The sequence below is a fragment of the Prorops nasuta genome, unplaced genomic scaffold (genome assembly GCF_024137725.1).
Source record: "Prorops nasuta isolate Cenicafe-Biocafe unplaced genomic scaffold, Cenicafe_Pnas_1.2 PNAS00197, whole genome shotgun sequence".
NCBI classification, from domain to species: domain Eukaryota; kingdom Metazoa; phylum Arthropoda; class Insecta; order Hymenoptera; family Bethylidae; genus Prorops; species Prorops nasuta.
In genome coordinates, this window is record NW_027116993.1 from 40482 (window position 1) to 56759 (window position 16278).

Below are 16278 nucleotides of genomic sequence, written 5' to 3' on the forward strand. Positions count from 1 at the left end.
TTGAAAAAATTCAGGCATGCTTCGCATTGATGGCCAAACGAAATAAAGGCATTTCCAAAGATGCACAAGGCCTGTGAGTGGAGTTAGAAAATTCGGAAGTCTGCATTTTCGCGTTTTTCCTACTTTAGGTCAGTGCTGCTTAGTGAAGGACACATGGAAAAATGTTGAATAAATTCAGGCATGCTTCGCATTGATGGCCAAACGAAATAAGGCATTTCCAAAGATGCACAAGACCTGTGAGAGCAGGCAGAAAATCCGAAATCTTCCAATTTCGCGTTTTCCCTCCTTTAGGTCAGTGCTGCTTAGTGAAGGACACATAGAAAATTCTTGAAAAAATTCAGGCATGCTTCGCATTGATGGCCAAACGAAATAAAGGCATTTCAAAAGATGCAGAAGACCTGTGAGTGGAGGTAGTAAATTCGGAAGTCTGTATTTTCGCGTTTTTCCTACTTTAGGTCAGTGCTGCTTAGTGAAGGACACATGGAAAAATGTTGAATAAATTCAGGCATGCTTCGCATTGATGGCCAAACGAAATAAAGGCATTTCCAAAGATGCACAAGACCTGTGAGAGCAGGCAGAAAATCCGAAATCTTCCAATTTCGCGTTTTCCCTCCTTTAGGTCAGTGCTGCTTAGTGAAGGAAACATAGAAAATTCTTGAAAAAATTCAGGCATGCTTCGCATTGATGGCCAAACGAAATAAAGGCATTTCCAAAGATGCAGAAGACCTGTGAGTGGTGTTAGAAAATTCAGAAGTCTGTATTTTCGCGTTTTTCCTCCTTTAGGTCAGTGCTGCTTAGTGAAGGACACATGGAAAAATTTTGAATAAATTCAGGCATGCTTCGCATTGATGGCCAAACGAAATAAAGGCATTTCCAAAGATGCAGAAGACCTGTGAGTGGAGTTAGAAAATTCGGAAGTCTGTATTTTCGCGTTTTTCCTCCTTTAGGTCAGTGCTGCTTAGTGAAGGACACATGGAAAAATTTTGAATAAATTCAGGCATGCTTCGCATTGATGGCCAAACGAAATAAAGGCATTTCGAAAGATGCACAAGACCTGTGAGAGCAGGCAGAAAATCCGAAATCTTCCAATTTCGCGTTTTCCCTCCTTTAGGTCAGTGCTGCTTAGTGAAGGAAACAGAAAATTCTTGAAAAAATTCAGGCATGCTTCGCATTGATGGCCAAACGAAATAAAGGCTTTTCCAAAGATGCAGAAGACCTGTGAGTGGAGTTAGTAAATTCGGAAGTCTGTATTTTCGCGTTTTTCCTCCTTTAGGTCAGTGCTGCTTAGTGAAGGTCACATGGAAAAATTTTGAATAAATTCAGGCATGCTTCGCATTGATGGCCAAACGAAATAAAGGCATTTCCAAAGATGCACAAGACCTGTGAGAGCAGGCAGAAAATCCGAAATCTTCCAATTTCGCGTTTTCCCTCCTTTAGGTCAGTGCTGCTTAGTGAAGGAAACATAGAAAATTCTTGAAAATATTCAGGCATGCTTCGCATTGATGGCCAAACGAAATAAAGGCATTTCCAAAGATGCACACGACCTGTGAGAGCAGGCAGAAAATTCGGAAGTCTGTATTTTTGCGTGAGGTACTGGAAATGATCTTATTATGAATGGACAATGATAGAGAAGATTCCTGAATTTTTTTAAAATTTTTCCATGTGTGCTTCACTAAGCAGCACTGATGAAAAGGAGGGAAAACGCGAAATTGGAATATTTCGGATTTTCTGCCTGCTCTCACAGGTCTTGTGCATCTTTGGAAATGCTTTTAGATCGTTTTGCCTTGGTATTAGAATATTCGGAAATGAATATGGGCGCGACGTGTACAGTATGAGCGAGGCGCAAATCATATCTATATATAAGGATACTCATTCGCTCTAAGCGCGTCGAGTCTGGTGTGTCTTCTTTACGCGCCGTGCGTTAGTTCGCGCACCGTATAGCCGCAACTTCACGGTTAGGCTCATATGTGTTAGTACGACAATTGAGCAATGGATGGGGAAAGGAGAAAAATTCAATGTACAGTCGGCGAAAAAGAAAGTCATCGGCCGCTAGTTTCGGCCGCCAGTTTCAGCTTGCCGCTCATTTCATAAATGTAATGATTAGTCCATTTCAGTGACTACTCATTCATTTATTCACTTGAATCTCTCTGTATGTCTGTCACCATCCACCTGTCAAAACTACAGTACAACTGTATTTGTAATCTGTATACCTACCTTTACTACGCAGTCAGGCTTGCATTTAAATCTACCTCGCTCACACATTCATTGAATCTCTCTCTCTCTTTCTCTTTTTTCTATACCTTCCCATGACGCTGAAGATAGCCGACAGTTTCAGCCGACAGTTTCGGAGACAGGTTGAGCACCACTGCTCATGCTCAATTTGCCTAAAATCGTAATATTTACAGATTTAAATCACGTAGAAGCTTAAACTAATCGAAAATAAAACATTCCCAATGACATTCATTAAAAAAATCGACTTACTTCACTTAATTTTACGGTAATGAAAACATGTCATTAGCGAGTCATTCACAGCTACTATCAAATAGCAGGAAATTTTTTTAATTTTTTTAACCCATACAGTCTTGTACCCTATTAAATTCTGGGTAGACCAGTATAAATTTCGTTAGGGATCGCGACCCCCTTATTAAATTTGTTAACATTGAAAGCAGAAATACAGACGAATTTTCATGTTTTTGGACTTTTGGCTAAGTTTTTCAGGTAGCAGGAAATTTTTTTAATTTTTTACAAACATACTGTCTTCTAACTTATAAAATTCTCGAGAGAATGGTGCTAGTTTCGTAAGGGATCGCGCTCTACTTATTGCCGTATTTTAACAATGAAGATAGAATTCGTGAATCACACAAACACGTTTTCGAACTGTCGGCTGAGTTTTTCAACCCGCAGGAAGTTTTCCTAAATTTGTGAAACTATTCAGGCTTATAGCTCATTAAATTAGAAGTAGACCAGTACAAATTTTAGTAGGTTTTGATACTTCTTTATTATTTTTTTATAACAGAGAAAGCTGCCGAACCTAAATTATAATTCAACCAATATTTCATCAATCCATTGTGGAAGCTATGTACACACGTGTATCTTTGCATGAGGCTGAAGCTAGCCGCCACTTCCCAGCCGCCAGTTGGGAAGTAGAAAAAGTATTGTCGAATCGGCTATGTTCAGACAATACGCAAAAGTAGCAATCTAATAAATTTTTGAACGTTAGGAATTATTTTTATAATTTCTAATTTGTGCTGTTATCTAGCGCATTAAATTTGAAATTAACTGGTGTGTATTTCATTAGAGATCTCCGTCGCCAAAGATATTTTCTTACCGATTGAAACGAAAGACTACAGCCGAAATCGTGACATGTAGACAAACAAGTCAATGTTTCCACCTATGGGAAAGCTTTTTCTACTTTTTCGCTTATATGGTCCTTTAGTAGATAAAATTTTGAAGAAAATGGTATATATTTTATGAGGGATCTCGATTGTCAAAGATGTTTTTTTACCGGTCGAAGTGTCACGATTATGTCTTAAGTCTTTGCTCAAGACCGATTAAAAAATAACTTTAGCGATCGAGATCCCTCATAAAATATATACCATTTTCTTCGAAATTTAGTGTACTAAAGGATAGTATAAGCGAAAAATTGAAAAAAATTTTCCCATGTATGGAAACATTGACTTATTTGTCGAGAGGTAAAAATTTCGGCTGAAATTTTTCGTCTCAATCGGTAAAAAAATAACTTTGGCGATCGAGATCCCTGATGAAATATATATCATCTTATTGCAAATTTAATGCACTAAATGATAGTGTAGGTTAAAATTTCCAAAAAGCTTTCCTATTTTTCGGACATTGACTTCTTTCTCGATACGACATGCATTTCGTCGATATGTTTTCATTCAACTTTCAATCGCTAAGAAAATATATTGCTCAATCGAGATCCCTAATGAAATACATATCATTTTATTGCAAATTTAATGCATTAAATGATAGTACATGTTAAAATTTCTAAAAAGCTTTCCTATTGTCCGGACATTGCCTCATTTCTCGATACGTCACGATTTTCGTCGATATGTCTCGTTTCAACTTTCAATCGGTAAGAAAATATATTTCTCAATCGAAATCCCTAATGAAATACCTATCGTTTTATTGCAAATTTCATTCGCTAAATAACACTAAAACTTGAAATTTAGGAAAAAGTTTCTTAACATCGAAAAAGATAATGGTTTGTTGCCCGTGCGTATTGTATGATTATTGCTGAATGGTCAATATGTACGAGAAAGAAACTGTTATCTTTCTTAATGTTAAGATAATTTTTTCTAAAATTATTTAGCCAATTAAATTTGCAATAAAATGAAAAGTATTTCATTAGGGATCTCGATTGAGAAATATATTTTCTTAGCGGTTGAAAGTTAAAAGGAAACATATCGACGAAAAGCGTGTCATATCGAGATACAAGTCAATGTCCAGACAATAGGAAAGCTTTTTGGAAATTTTAACATATACTATGATTTAGTGCATTAAATTTGCAATAAGAGGATATGTATTTCATTAGGGATCTCGATTGAGCAATATATTTTCTTAGCGATTGAAAGTTGAATGGAAACATCGACGAAAAGCGTGTCATATCGAGATACAAGTCAATGTCCAGACAATAGGAAAGCTTTTTGGAAATTTTAACATATACTATGATTTAGTGCATTAAATTTGCAATAAGAGGATATGTATTTCATTAGGAATCTCGATTGAGCAATATATTATCTCAGCGATTGAAAGTTGAATGGAAACATACCGACGAAAAGCGTGTCGTATCCAGAAAGAAGTCAATGTCCGAAAAATAGGAAAGCTTTTTGGAAATTTTAACCTACACTATCATTTAGTGCATTAAATTTGCAATAAGATGATATGTATTTCATCAGGGATCTCGATCGCCAAAGTTATTTTTTTACCGATTGAAACGAAAAATTTCAGCCGAAATTTTGACCTCTCGACAAATAAGTCAATGTTTCCATACATGGGAAAATTTTTTTCAATTTTTCGCTTATACTATCCTTTCGTACACTAAATTTCGAAGAAAATGGTATATATTTTATAAGGGATCTCGATCGCTAAAGTTATTTTTTAATCGGTCTTGAGCAAAGACTTAAGACATAATCGTGACACTTCGACCGGTAAAAAAACATCTTTGACAATCGAGATCCCTCATAAAATATATACCATTTTCTTCAAAATTTTATCTACTAAAGGACCATATAAGCGAAAAAGTAGAAAAAGCTTTCCCATAGGTGGAAACATTGACTTGTTTGTCTACATGTCACGATTTCGGCTGTAGTCTTTCGTTTCAATCGGTAAGAAAATATCTTTGGCGACGGAGATCTCTAATGAAATACACACCAGTTAATTTCAAATTTAATGCGCTAGATAACAGCACAAATTAGAAATTATAAAAATAATTCCTAACGTTCAAAAATTTATTAGATTGCTACTTTTGCGTATTGTCTGAACATAGCCGTTTCGACAATACGTTTTCTACTTCCCAACTGACGGCTGGGAAGTGGCGGCTAGCTTCAGCCTCATTATCTTTGCTACCTATTCTAAAGAAACAACATTAAGATAATCGCGATCCCTAATGAAATTTGTACCGGCCTCTTCAGAATTTAATAGGCTACAAGGCTATATAGTTCTAAAAATTTTTAAAAATATCCTGCTAGTCAAAGAACACAGCCGACTGGTTGAAAACGTGATTTTCTGATTCAGAGTCCTACCTTCATAGGTAAAAAAGAAAGATATTAAGGAGGGCGCGATCCTTCACGAAACTAGCACCATTCTCTCGAGAATTTCATAAGCTAGAAGACAGTATGGTTGTAAAAAATTAAAAAAATTTCCTGCTATTTGATAGTAGCTGTGAATGACTCGCTAATGACATGTTTTCATTACCGTAAAATTAAGTGAAGTAAGTCGATTTTTTTAATGAATGTCATTGGGAATGTTTTATTTTCGATTAGTTTAAGCTTCTACGTGATTTAAATATGTAAATATTACGATTTTAGGCAAATTGAGCATGAGCAGTGGTGCTCAACCTGTCTCCGAAACTGTCGGCTGAAACTGTCGGCTATCTTCAGCGTCATCCAATTAGGTAGAGGCATGAGAAAAAAAAGGAAGCCTATTCATTTAGATTCAGAGTCTTCTGAAAGTGAACTTGAATATAATGTTGATTTTAATTTAAACGAAGCAGCTAATAATTCGTTAAAAAAATATCCATCGTCTATTCCTATAGTACCACCATATCCAAAAAGGATTGTATCACCTAACACTATCAACAGAACTAATAGAATTAGTATCACAAAATCGTCTAATAGAAGCTTGTCAGCATCACCATACAAAGATAAGACATTGAAATTTAAGAAATCAAAAGTTTGTAGTGATAAGAAATTAGAAAACATTACACCGGGAAAGGAATATGTGTATGATAGTAGAAATAAGCTTTGTAAAGAATCGCCAGAAAAAAGTCATGCAAATGAAAGGAAAACCATTTCTGATAGCCATCGTCATTTAGTTTCTCCATTAATTAACGAAGCTCGTACCATGACTAATACTAGTAGTCAGTCTAACACTCAGTCAATTAAAATACCAAAAAACAAAATGTTTTCGATTCCGCGATTCAATAGAAATGATTCAGCTTTCAGCGCGAATTTCATGAATTCACCGAAAATAATGAAAGTGTGATTCTTGATGTAGAAAGTAAGTTTCAAGCTTACTTTGGTTTATTCTTGTTTTCATTTGTTAGAAAGCTATATTAATATAACAAATATTTTCAGATATACCAAAATGGGAAAGCTTGCTTTTCAAGGAAATTAAAGAAATGAGAAAAGAAATAAATCAGATAAATTGTAAAATGGATATATGTTTAATGAACCAAGAAAAAATTAATCATTTTATGTTACCAGGTGAAAAGATAATTAAAAAGCCAGTAAATTTTCCTTCATTACCAGTAGATTCTGAAAATCAGCTAAATTGCCTAGAAAGTTTCTTAAGGGATGACGGAAATATGTCTGCAGCAGTAAGTGTACTATATATAGTCTACATATATAATGTTTACTTTTTAATTTATTAAAATCGTGTTTAAATTATTTTTTACAGGCTCTGTATCTATCAAAATACGTTGATCCTTCTAGTCTGGAAAACTCAGTAAGGAAGCTTTTATCTAAAGTTATAACCAACACTTTAGCGCAAAAATTTAGTTTTCAAGGACGAGCAGAGAAGAAGAAATTTGAATCATTAAAACTTTGGAATCTTGTACAGGGTTGGTGTTTTTTTCTAATTATAATTTATCGTTTTTAATCTTATAACTTGTAATAGTACTTGTTCAATCAGATATTTTAAATGATGAAGTCAAGTCGGCAAACATCGACGAAAAAGCCGATCATGAACAGGAAACCATTACAAATATTTTCCTAAGATTTTCTTTATAAATAATGATTTTTTAAATAAGGGGTTTAGACAAAGATTATATAATCGTGTTGTCTATTCAATTAATGATATTTCTATCGAGGGTTCCTGTAGCTTCACCACAACTTCTGAGATATCCTGTATTAATTTCAAATCTTTTTTTTTAATTATTAATATGGTATACTATTAATTAATATATCATAATTGCAGGTTCATTATTGCAGTGTTTTGGAAAAGAGATGTTAACAAATGCGGAAAAAGTAGCTGGCTCATGGCTAGCAAATGCAAAATGAAGACAGCAAAGTGATGGTACAACGCTACGTAAAAAAATTTAAAACTTCAAATCATTACTTCATATAAAAAATAATAATTTCCTGATTACAAAATTTAATTTATATATTTCATCATTTTCTCAAATTTATAAGCGTTTATAAAATGTTAAAACAAACGTAAGAAAGAGGTTATTTAAAAATATTAATTAATATAATTAATCGTTGCTTTAATTTCTGAAAGAAATATGTATAGTTTATTAATATATGTATTACTCAATACAATTCGAACTTAAAAATTAATTTAATAACACATCCTGCAATATATTGTTTATAATTAAAACCTGAAAATATATATATACATACATTATAGCCGGGATGCATAAGCTTAGCTTCAGCTTAAATGCATATAAGACCGGTAAATTCATCATGCTTACTACCTCATACCAATTATTTACGCGCCCAATTTTTTTATAGGATCAAATCAATGGTATACTAAATTATCTAATTTCAGATGACCTACATTCCTTGTATATAGCTGTTGTCTCCCATATATAGTGCTCATTAGAAATTGTGGCTCTTATATAGCACTTCGTATACAGAGGGAAATTGTTTTGTGTGTGATTCTGCAAGCTTCACTCTGTACTTTTACACGAAAATTGATATAATACATTATATCTGAACCACACACGAATTAATTTCCTGCTGTGTAGTATAAAATATCCATTCATTGCGGCTAACCATAAATTGAAATACATTCGATATAAAATCGATGGTAATTCGAAAAGCTGATAGTTCAAAATTCTGGACACAATTGAATCAACATCGATCCTCAAATTGATACTATTTTGATAAGATAAGTCATACATCAAATCAATGTTAAATTGAAACCATATTTCTCACTGGGTAGTCCCTGAAATGAACTAATCATTGCATGTATAAAATGGGCAGAAGGTATAGGTGTTGTATGAAAAGAGGAAAGAGAGGAAAAGAGAAGAAAACCTTTCTGCGCCACCACCAATACCGTCTGCTCATTTCATAAATGTAATGATTAGTCCATTTCAGTGACTACTCATTCATTTATTCCCTTGAATCTCTCTGTATGTCTGTCACCATCCACCTGTCAAAACTACAGTACAACTGTATTTGTAATCTGTATACCTTGTGACCATGTACTATTTTAAGATAGTACATGTTCACTAAAAAGATATATATATATATCTATCTATAGAACATTGAGACATATTATGGTCATATTATCAAGGCCATAATATCATGTCCTATACGCTTGGCCTACCTATCATCGGAAATACCGTATAACGTTCGGTGATTGATAGGTCATAAAGTAAAGTAACGATCGTGGCCCATAAGTCGTATGTTAAATGGGTCTAACGAACTACGGCCTTCCGCGGCTCCCGAATATTCAATTTGAACTTTCGGAAGAAGTCGGACCTTGGATCTGATTGGTGGTACCAATAGCTTAATCGGCTCCGCCAATTAGATTTAGAGTTACGAAGAGTTGGGGATAAGGGACCAACAGCTCGTTGCTGGTGTCTCCCGATTTTTGCGACACTCGTTATTTAGTCCTGAAGAAGATCGGACGTGATTTTCGGCAACTCGTATTCCGGAAAAGACGTAGTGAATAACTGTGGAAGCTGCTCTGCTCTGCTCCTCGCTGCTCTGCTCTGCTCTGCTTCGACCTGCTCTGCTCATCTCGGCTCTACGCTGCTCGACGCTGCTCTGTCCTGCTCTGCTCTGCTCTGCTCCGATCTGCTCTGCCCTGCTCTGCTCTGCTCTGCTCCGATCTGCTCTGCTCCGACCTGCTCTGCCCTGCTCTGCTCTGCTCGACGCTGCTCTACGCTGTCCTGCTCTGCTCTGCCCTGCTCTGCTCTGCTCTGCTCCGATCTGCTCTGCTCCGATCTGCTCTGCTCTGCTCCGATCTGCTCGACGCCGCTCCGCTCTGCTCTGCTCTGCTTTATCCTGCTCAGCCGTCGTTCTCCAGCTCCAACGGAAAAGGTTAGCGGGAGTCCCAGCTCCTAGAAATCCTTATATCACGAGTAAACTTCGGAAAACGCGCTTAATAGCCGTGAAATCGTCAAAAACCACGAATTACGAGTTAAACATACTCCCAAAGTGCGTGGATTGGGAATTAGGGACACAAATGAGAAATTGGAACAATGGTCTAATATCGAGAAACTTTGAGATTCGCTAGTAATTCAAGGATACCGTCGTCTTTGGGGTTTTCGGATATGAAATGTACATAGTTTTTATCTATAACTTACGTTAAGTCCTTTTATCGATTACCGTGTATATAATGTCGTATTAAAGTATTGTATTTTCCGAGAAATTGGTTATGCGCTTACAGTATAGTTGATGGGTCGAATTCGGGTATAAAGAGTGATCGGGATATTCGTTCAGTTTCGAATTTCAGTTACGTTTCGTACAGTTCGTCGCGTGTAACCAGGGGTGCATCCCGAGGTCGAATTCTCCCCGAAAGGAGCTACCTCGTTCGATCACCTCGTGGTCATACAGTTCGTTTTCTCGTCAGAAGGAACCCCGGAGGTGAATTCTCCCAGAAAGAGCTACTCCGTTCGGTTCTCTTCGCGAGAGTATAGTTTCGTTTAGTTAAAAGGTCGCAGGAGAAACACATGCCTTGGGTAGGCCTTTATTTGATTAGTTAGTTGTTTAGTGAAGAAATTCGTTGGATTGATCCCGGGCACTCCGGAAAACCGTTTTCTACGCCATTTCGAGTGATAGTTTTGTAGAATACGAATAACGATCTATGCGCTATGAAGTCTGACAAATACAGCAATGTCTTTTTGGAAATATAGACACTTTATTATCGAATATAGTATGTAGTGATTTGACCCGAACTGCCAAATCCTTTTGCATTTTACGTTTCAGGAACTCACCCACTCTCCGCTTCCGCAATCCTACTCTTATATTCACTGAGCTAGTTGGCATTTTAGTTTGACGAATACAGTATTTTGCAGTCACTACAGTACAGTGGTTCTTTCGGGAACCTGGCGCCCAACTTACGTTACAGATTTGGATTTAGTTACAGCTTACGAATATCTTAGGGTATGCCAAAATTTTTGTAGTGTAGCAACCTTTACTACGCAGTCAGGCTTACATTTAAATCTACCTCGCTCACACATTCATTGAATCTCTCTCTCTCTCTCTGTTTTCTATACCTTCCCCTCTATTATCCATGTTCTCCTATTACTACCATACTGGGACAGACATCAGGTAAAATTTCTATGGCACATAAAGATCTTTTTTTCCATGTTATTCTCTTTTTGACTTTATGTGCAATAGAAACCTTGTGCGAGATGTCTGTCCATGTACATTAGCAATAGGGTTACATGGATGATAGAAGAGAAGTTATAGAAAAGAGGGAGAGAGAGAAATAGATTCAAAGGAAGATTGAGCAAGGTAGATTTTGAAATAAGCCTGACTGCGTAATAAAGGTATAGGGTTAGAAATACAGTTGTAATGCAGTTTTGACAGGTGGATGGTGTGGGAGAAAGAGAGGGATTCAAGGGAAAAATGAATGAGTAGTCCCTGAAATGAACTAATCATTGCATGTATAAAATGGGCAGAAGGTATAGGTTTTGTATGAAAAGAGGAAAGAGAGGAAAAGAGAAGAAAACCTTTCTGCGCCACCACCAATACCCTCTGCTCATTTCATAAATGTAATGATTAGTTCATTTCAGTGAGACTACTCATTCATTTTTCCCCTTGAATCTCTCTCTTTCTCTGTCACCATCCACCTGTCAAAAAAGTCTTGCATCTGTATCTGTGATCCCTATACCTTTACTATACGCAGCCAGGCTTCTGTCAAAATCCACCTGTCTCCTTTCTCTCTATCTCTTTCTCCCTCTTTTCTATAACTTCCCTTCTATAATCAATGTTCCCCTATTGCTAATGGAAATGGACCGACATCTGACACAAGGTTTCTATTGCAGATAAAGACAAAAAGAGAGTAACATGGAAAAAAAAGAATATCTATGTGACATAGAAATTTTACCTGATGTCTGTCCAAGTATGGTAGTAATAGAAGAACATGGATAATAGAGGGGAAGATATAGAAAAGAGAGGAAAAGAGAGATTGAGAGAATGATTGAGACAGGTGGATTTTGACAGAAGCCTGGCTGCGTAGTAAGGGTATAGGGAAACAATAATAGTTGCAAAGTCTTTTTGACAGGTGGAAGGTGAATGAAAAAGAGGGAGACAATACTACAGGGAGAAAATGAATAAGAGGGCTCTGAAATGAATGAAACATTATAAACATGTAATAAGAAGGTATAGGGGGGGGGGGGTGACGCAACTAACACAGCAGAGTGTAGGAATGAAAGAAAGAAAAGAATAAAAAGAAAAAGGCAAGGGATTATAGAGAAATGTTGGTCACGCAGGATAGAGAAAGAAATAGCAGGACAAGGAAAACTGGAAAACCGACTAAGACATATGAAGGGAGAGAAAATTTGAGTGATACATAAAAAAATAACAAAGAAATTGAATTATTCACTTACCGATTTCGCCAAACTGACCCGGACCTCCTAATTATGGCACTCCACTCACAAAATCACTTATTAAAAAATACTCCGCACCGCACTCGAAGACTTGTAAATCGCGTCTGCGTTACGCACGTCTACCACAGTTGTCACCAAGGAAATCATTTATAGGGGAATCGCGAATTATGGTTAGAAGAAGAACACCCCTCCCCCCAAAGGTGACGTGAAGATTTACTAACATATTTATTGTTTAGCAGTGATGCCAACTTGTGGAAATTTGGTACTCCCACCACGTCACCGCTAGCTAGCACGCAGCACGCAAGAGGTAGCTGTGCGGGGACGTGGTGGGGGTACCAAATTCCCACAAGTTCATATCACTGTTGCTTAGTGCCATTTGCATCGCAGGAGAGTGAATACTAGTTGAGTGATATTAGTGCTACAAATCAACATGTCGCAGGATCCTGGCAGAAAAATGGTGAGTCTAATTTATAATTATCAAATTATAAGTGCGCGTACACGTAGAATACCTTAAAATAAAACCTGACAATAAAACCTGAAAATAAAAATAAAAGTGCTGTAAAATATGTTCAGTGTTTCCTTTCGTCGTTTGTGCAACTGCTTATGTCTTTTCCTTGTAGACTTGTAAGAAGTATACAAAGAATAGATACAAGAAGCTGTACAAAAGACAAAATGAAACAGTGAACATATTTTACAAAAATGAATAAAATTAGATAAACGTATATACATATAATGGCTGTATACAACCTTCAAAGAGTCGCAAGTGTGGTTTCAGTTACGCTGTGAATGTAAACATTATGTTAGATATTGTTTACATTCACAGCGTTACTGAGAGCACGCTTGCGACTCTTTGAAAATTGTATACAGTACTGCTAACAATAATTATATTTGATAATGTAATTTTTTCTTTCCAGAATACGAGAAGCTCCAGATCGGGAACTCGCCAAAAAGAGGAGTTCCCGGCCCTTCCACGTCCCAGGGACACAACAGCCCCATCGGCCAGCATCACTAAGCCGGGAAAGGGTACAAAAGCGGCAGAAGCCGCATCACCGCCGCTCCCATCATCTAGGTGGGTAATGTGGGTGCCACCCCCGCCGTCACCACCGCAACCGGCGATTCCGGAGCCTCCGCTTCCGCAGCCGCAACTGCCAACTCCGCAGCCTCCGCTTCCACAGCCGCAACTGCCGATTCCGCAGCCGCCGATTCCGCAGCCGATTCCGCAGCCGCAGCCGCCGCTTCCGCAACCGCCGTCGGCGGTAGATGAAGAAGCTTCGGTGAGTACATATTTAATAATTTTTTCTAATATATTGAATTAACTAGCATCACTTATATAATTAAAATTTTCAGAAGAAAGCAGAAAAAGCAAGAGACCGGCGGAGGAACTACCGCCGACGGCGGTCTGCCAAATTGGCTGCAGTCAAGCAGCAGCAGCAAACACGACGATCACGACGATCATCAAACCGCCAAAATGTAGCTGTAAGTAACAAAAACCATTCCTCGTTATACGCGTACTATTTTGAACAATAATTTAATTTTTTCAGATTAGAAGCTACTCAATGGAAGCAGTGGAGGTCCAACCCGCTCCTCCTCCAACACCAAACACAACCGTCCATCACCACCACTACCAGCAGCAGCAGCCCACCCCCGGATTCTTCTGCCCCTCCGCCTACGCTATGCCTGCAACCGCAGCCGGGTATATGCCACCCCCTTCTATTCCATATCCCCAAATGCCTGGGTACCCTCAATACTACCCACCAGGCCCAGGATATTATCCATTCTACCGATAAAGACTGTACATAAAATAAACATTTATTAACATAATCCAATGTGTCAAAAATTTGAAAATCCTTGCCTACTTTTTTTCAGAGTATTATATACGTTTTCTAGCACAAAAACGTTTTTTGCCGCCAAACCATGGATCCGAAGGAGATAATTATGAAAAAGCTAAAAGAATGGTAAAAAAGAAACATGTTAAATAATTTTCAGATATTCACAATCAAAAATGTGCCTGTACAGGTCAGAATCAAAATACGTTGCTGTGCACTCCCCCTTACCCCTTCCTAACGAGTCGAGATCAGAGTTCCACGTTCACCGTGCGTCGCCTGCCTGGGAGGGAAAGAGAGAAGAGACAAAAGCAGTATTTTATGTTTTCGTCTCGTACAGGCTCATTTTTGATGGGAAAAATCTGAAACTAATGTAGCGTGTTCTTCATTTACTATATTTTCGACTAAAACAAGAAAAAAGTCGCTCGGATTAATAGTTTGGCTGCGAAAAATGTTTGAATGTTACATAGCATCGAATGAACAAGGACAGACGTACTACGGCACGCGTTACTTTCTTTCCATCATAAGCTGAGCTCTGAAAATTGATGAATAAATGATTTTGGGATGGTAGATGTAAAAAATAACATTTACTTTAAACCAAATGCTTATTTTCTTGAACATTTCTTCGATTTTTACCAGGAAACACAGCAAGGCATCATATAGTTCGTTTATCTTTCTTCTACCAACGCTGAGTAACATTCAAACATTTTTTACAGCTAAACTATTAATCCCAGCGACTTCTTTCTTGTTTTAGACAAAAATATGGTTAATGAAGAACACGCTATATTAATTTCAGATTTTTCTCATGAAAAATGTGTCTGTACGAGTCGAAATCATAAATATTGCTTTTGCCTCTTCCTTCTTTCCCCGTCGCTAGCCAGTCGAGTAGCAGATTCACCTTCACCGTGCGTCGCCTGCCTGGGGGGAAAGAGAGAAGAGACAAAAGCAGTGTTTAATGTTTTCGTCTCGTACAGGCTCATTTTTGATGGAAAAATCTGAAACTAATGTAGCGTGTTCTTCATTTACCATATTTTCGACTAAAACAAGAAAAAAGTCGCTCGGATTAATAGTTTGGCTGCGAAAAATGTTTGAATGTTACATAGCATCGAATGAACAAGGACAGACGTACTACGGCACGCGTTACTTTCTTTCCATCATAAGCTGAGCTCTGAAAATTGATGAATAAATGATTTTGGGATGGTAGATGTAAAAAATAACATTTACTTTAAACCAAATGCTTATTTTCTTGAACATTTCTTCGATTTTTACCAGGAAACACAGCAAGGCATCATATAGTTCGTTTATCTTTCTTCTACCAACGCTGAGTAACATTCAAACATTTTTTACAGCTAAACTATTAATCCCAGCGACTTCTTTCTTGTTTTAGACAAAAATATGGTTAATGAAGAACACGCTATATTAATTTCAGATTTTTCTCATGAAAAATGTGTCTGTACGAGTCGAAATCATAAATATTGCTTTTGCCTCTTCCTTCTTTCCCCGTCGCTAGCCAGTCGAGTAGCAGATTCACCTTCACCGTGCGTCGCCTGCCTGGGGGGAAAGAGAGAAGAGACAAAAGCAGTGTTTAATGTTTTCGTCTCGTACAGGCTCATTTTTGATGGAAAAATCTGAAACTAATGTAGCGTGTTCTTCATTTACCATATTTTCGACTAAAACAAGAAAAAAGTCGCTCGGATTAATAGTTTGGCTGCGAAAAATGTTTGAATGTTACATAGCATCGAATGAACAAGGACAGACGTACTACGGCACGCGTTACTTTCTTTCCATCATAAGCTGAGCTCTGAAAATTGATGAATAAATGATTTTGGGATGGTAGATGTAAAAAATAACATTTACTTTAAACCAAATGCTTATTTTCTTGAACATTTCTTCGATTTTTACCAGGAAACACAGCAAGGCATCATATAGTTCGTTTATCTTTCTTCTACCAACGCTGAGTAACATTCAAACATTTTTTACAGCTAAACTATTAATCCCAGCGACTTCTTTCTTGTTTTAGACAAAAATATGGTTAATGAAGAACACGCTATATTAATTTCAGATTTTTCTCATGAAAAATGTGTCTGTACGAGTCGAAATCATAAATATTGCTTTTGCCTCTTCCTTCTTTCCCCGTCGCTAGCCAGTCGAGTAGCAGATTCACCTTCACCGTGCGTCGCCTGCCTGGGGGGAAAGAGAGAAGAGACA

General features: G+C 37.3%; 1 protein-coding gene across 1 annotated transcript; it reads left to right on the top strand.

Moving 5' to 3' along the window:
- The first annotated feature begins 12677 nt into the window (after positions 1-12677).
- Positions 12678-14034, top strand: LOC136785208 (uncharacterized). The gene is made up of 5 exons (XM_066746223.1): positions 12678-12704; positions 12868-12927; positions 13162-13521; positions 13595-13723; positions 13789-14034. The coding sequence occupies exons 1-5, from the start codon at positions 12678-12680 to the stop codon at positions 14032-14034; spliced, it is 822 nt and encodes a 273-aa protein (XP_066602320.1).
- Positions 14035-16278: the final 2244 nt, after the last annotated feature.

Bases quoted from the DNA above. Each gene is read 5' to 3' on its own strand.
- LOC136785208 (XM_066746223.1), top strand. From the start codon at position 12,678: ATGTCGCAGGATCCTGGCAGAAAAATG. The intron at 12,705-12,867 runs GTGAGTCTAATT...TTTTCCTTGTAG, and splicing joins AGGATCCTGGCAGAAAAATG to ACTTGTAAGAAGTATACAAA. The intron at 12,928-13,161 runs GTGAACATATTT...TTTTCTTTCCAG, and splicing joins ACAAAAGACAAAATGAAACA to AATACGAGAAGCTCCAGATC.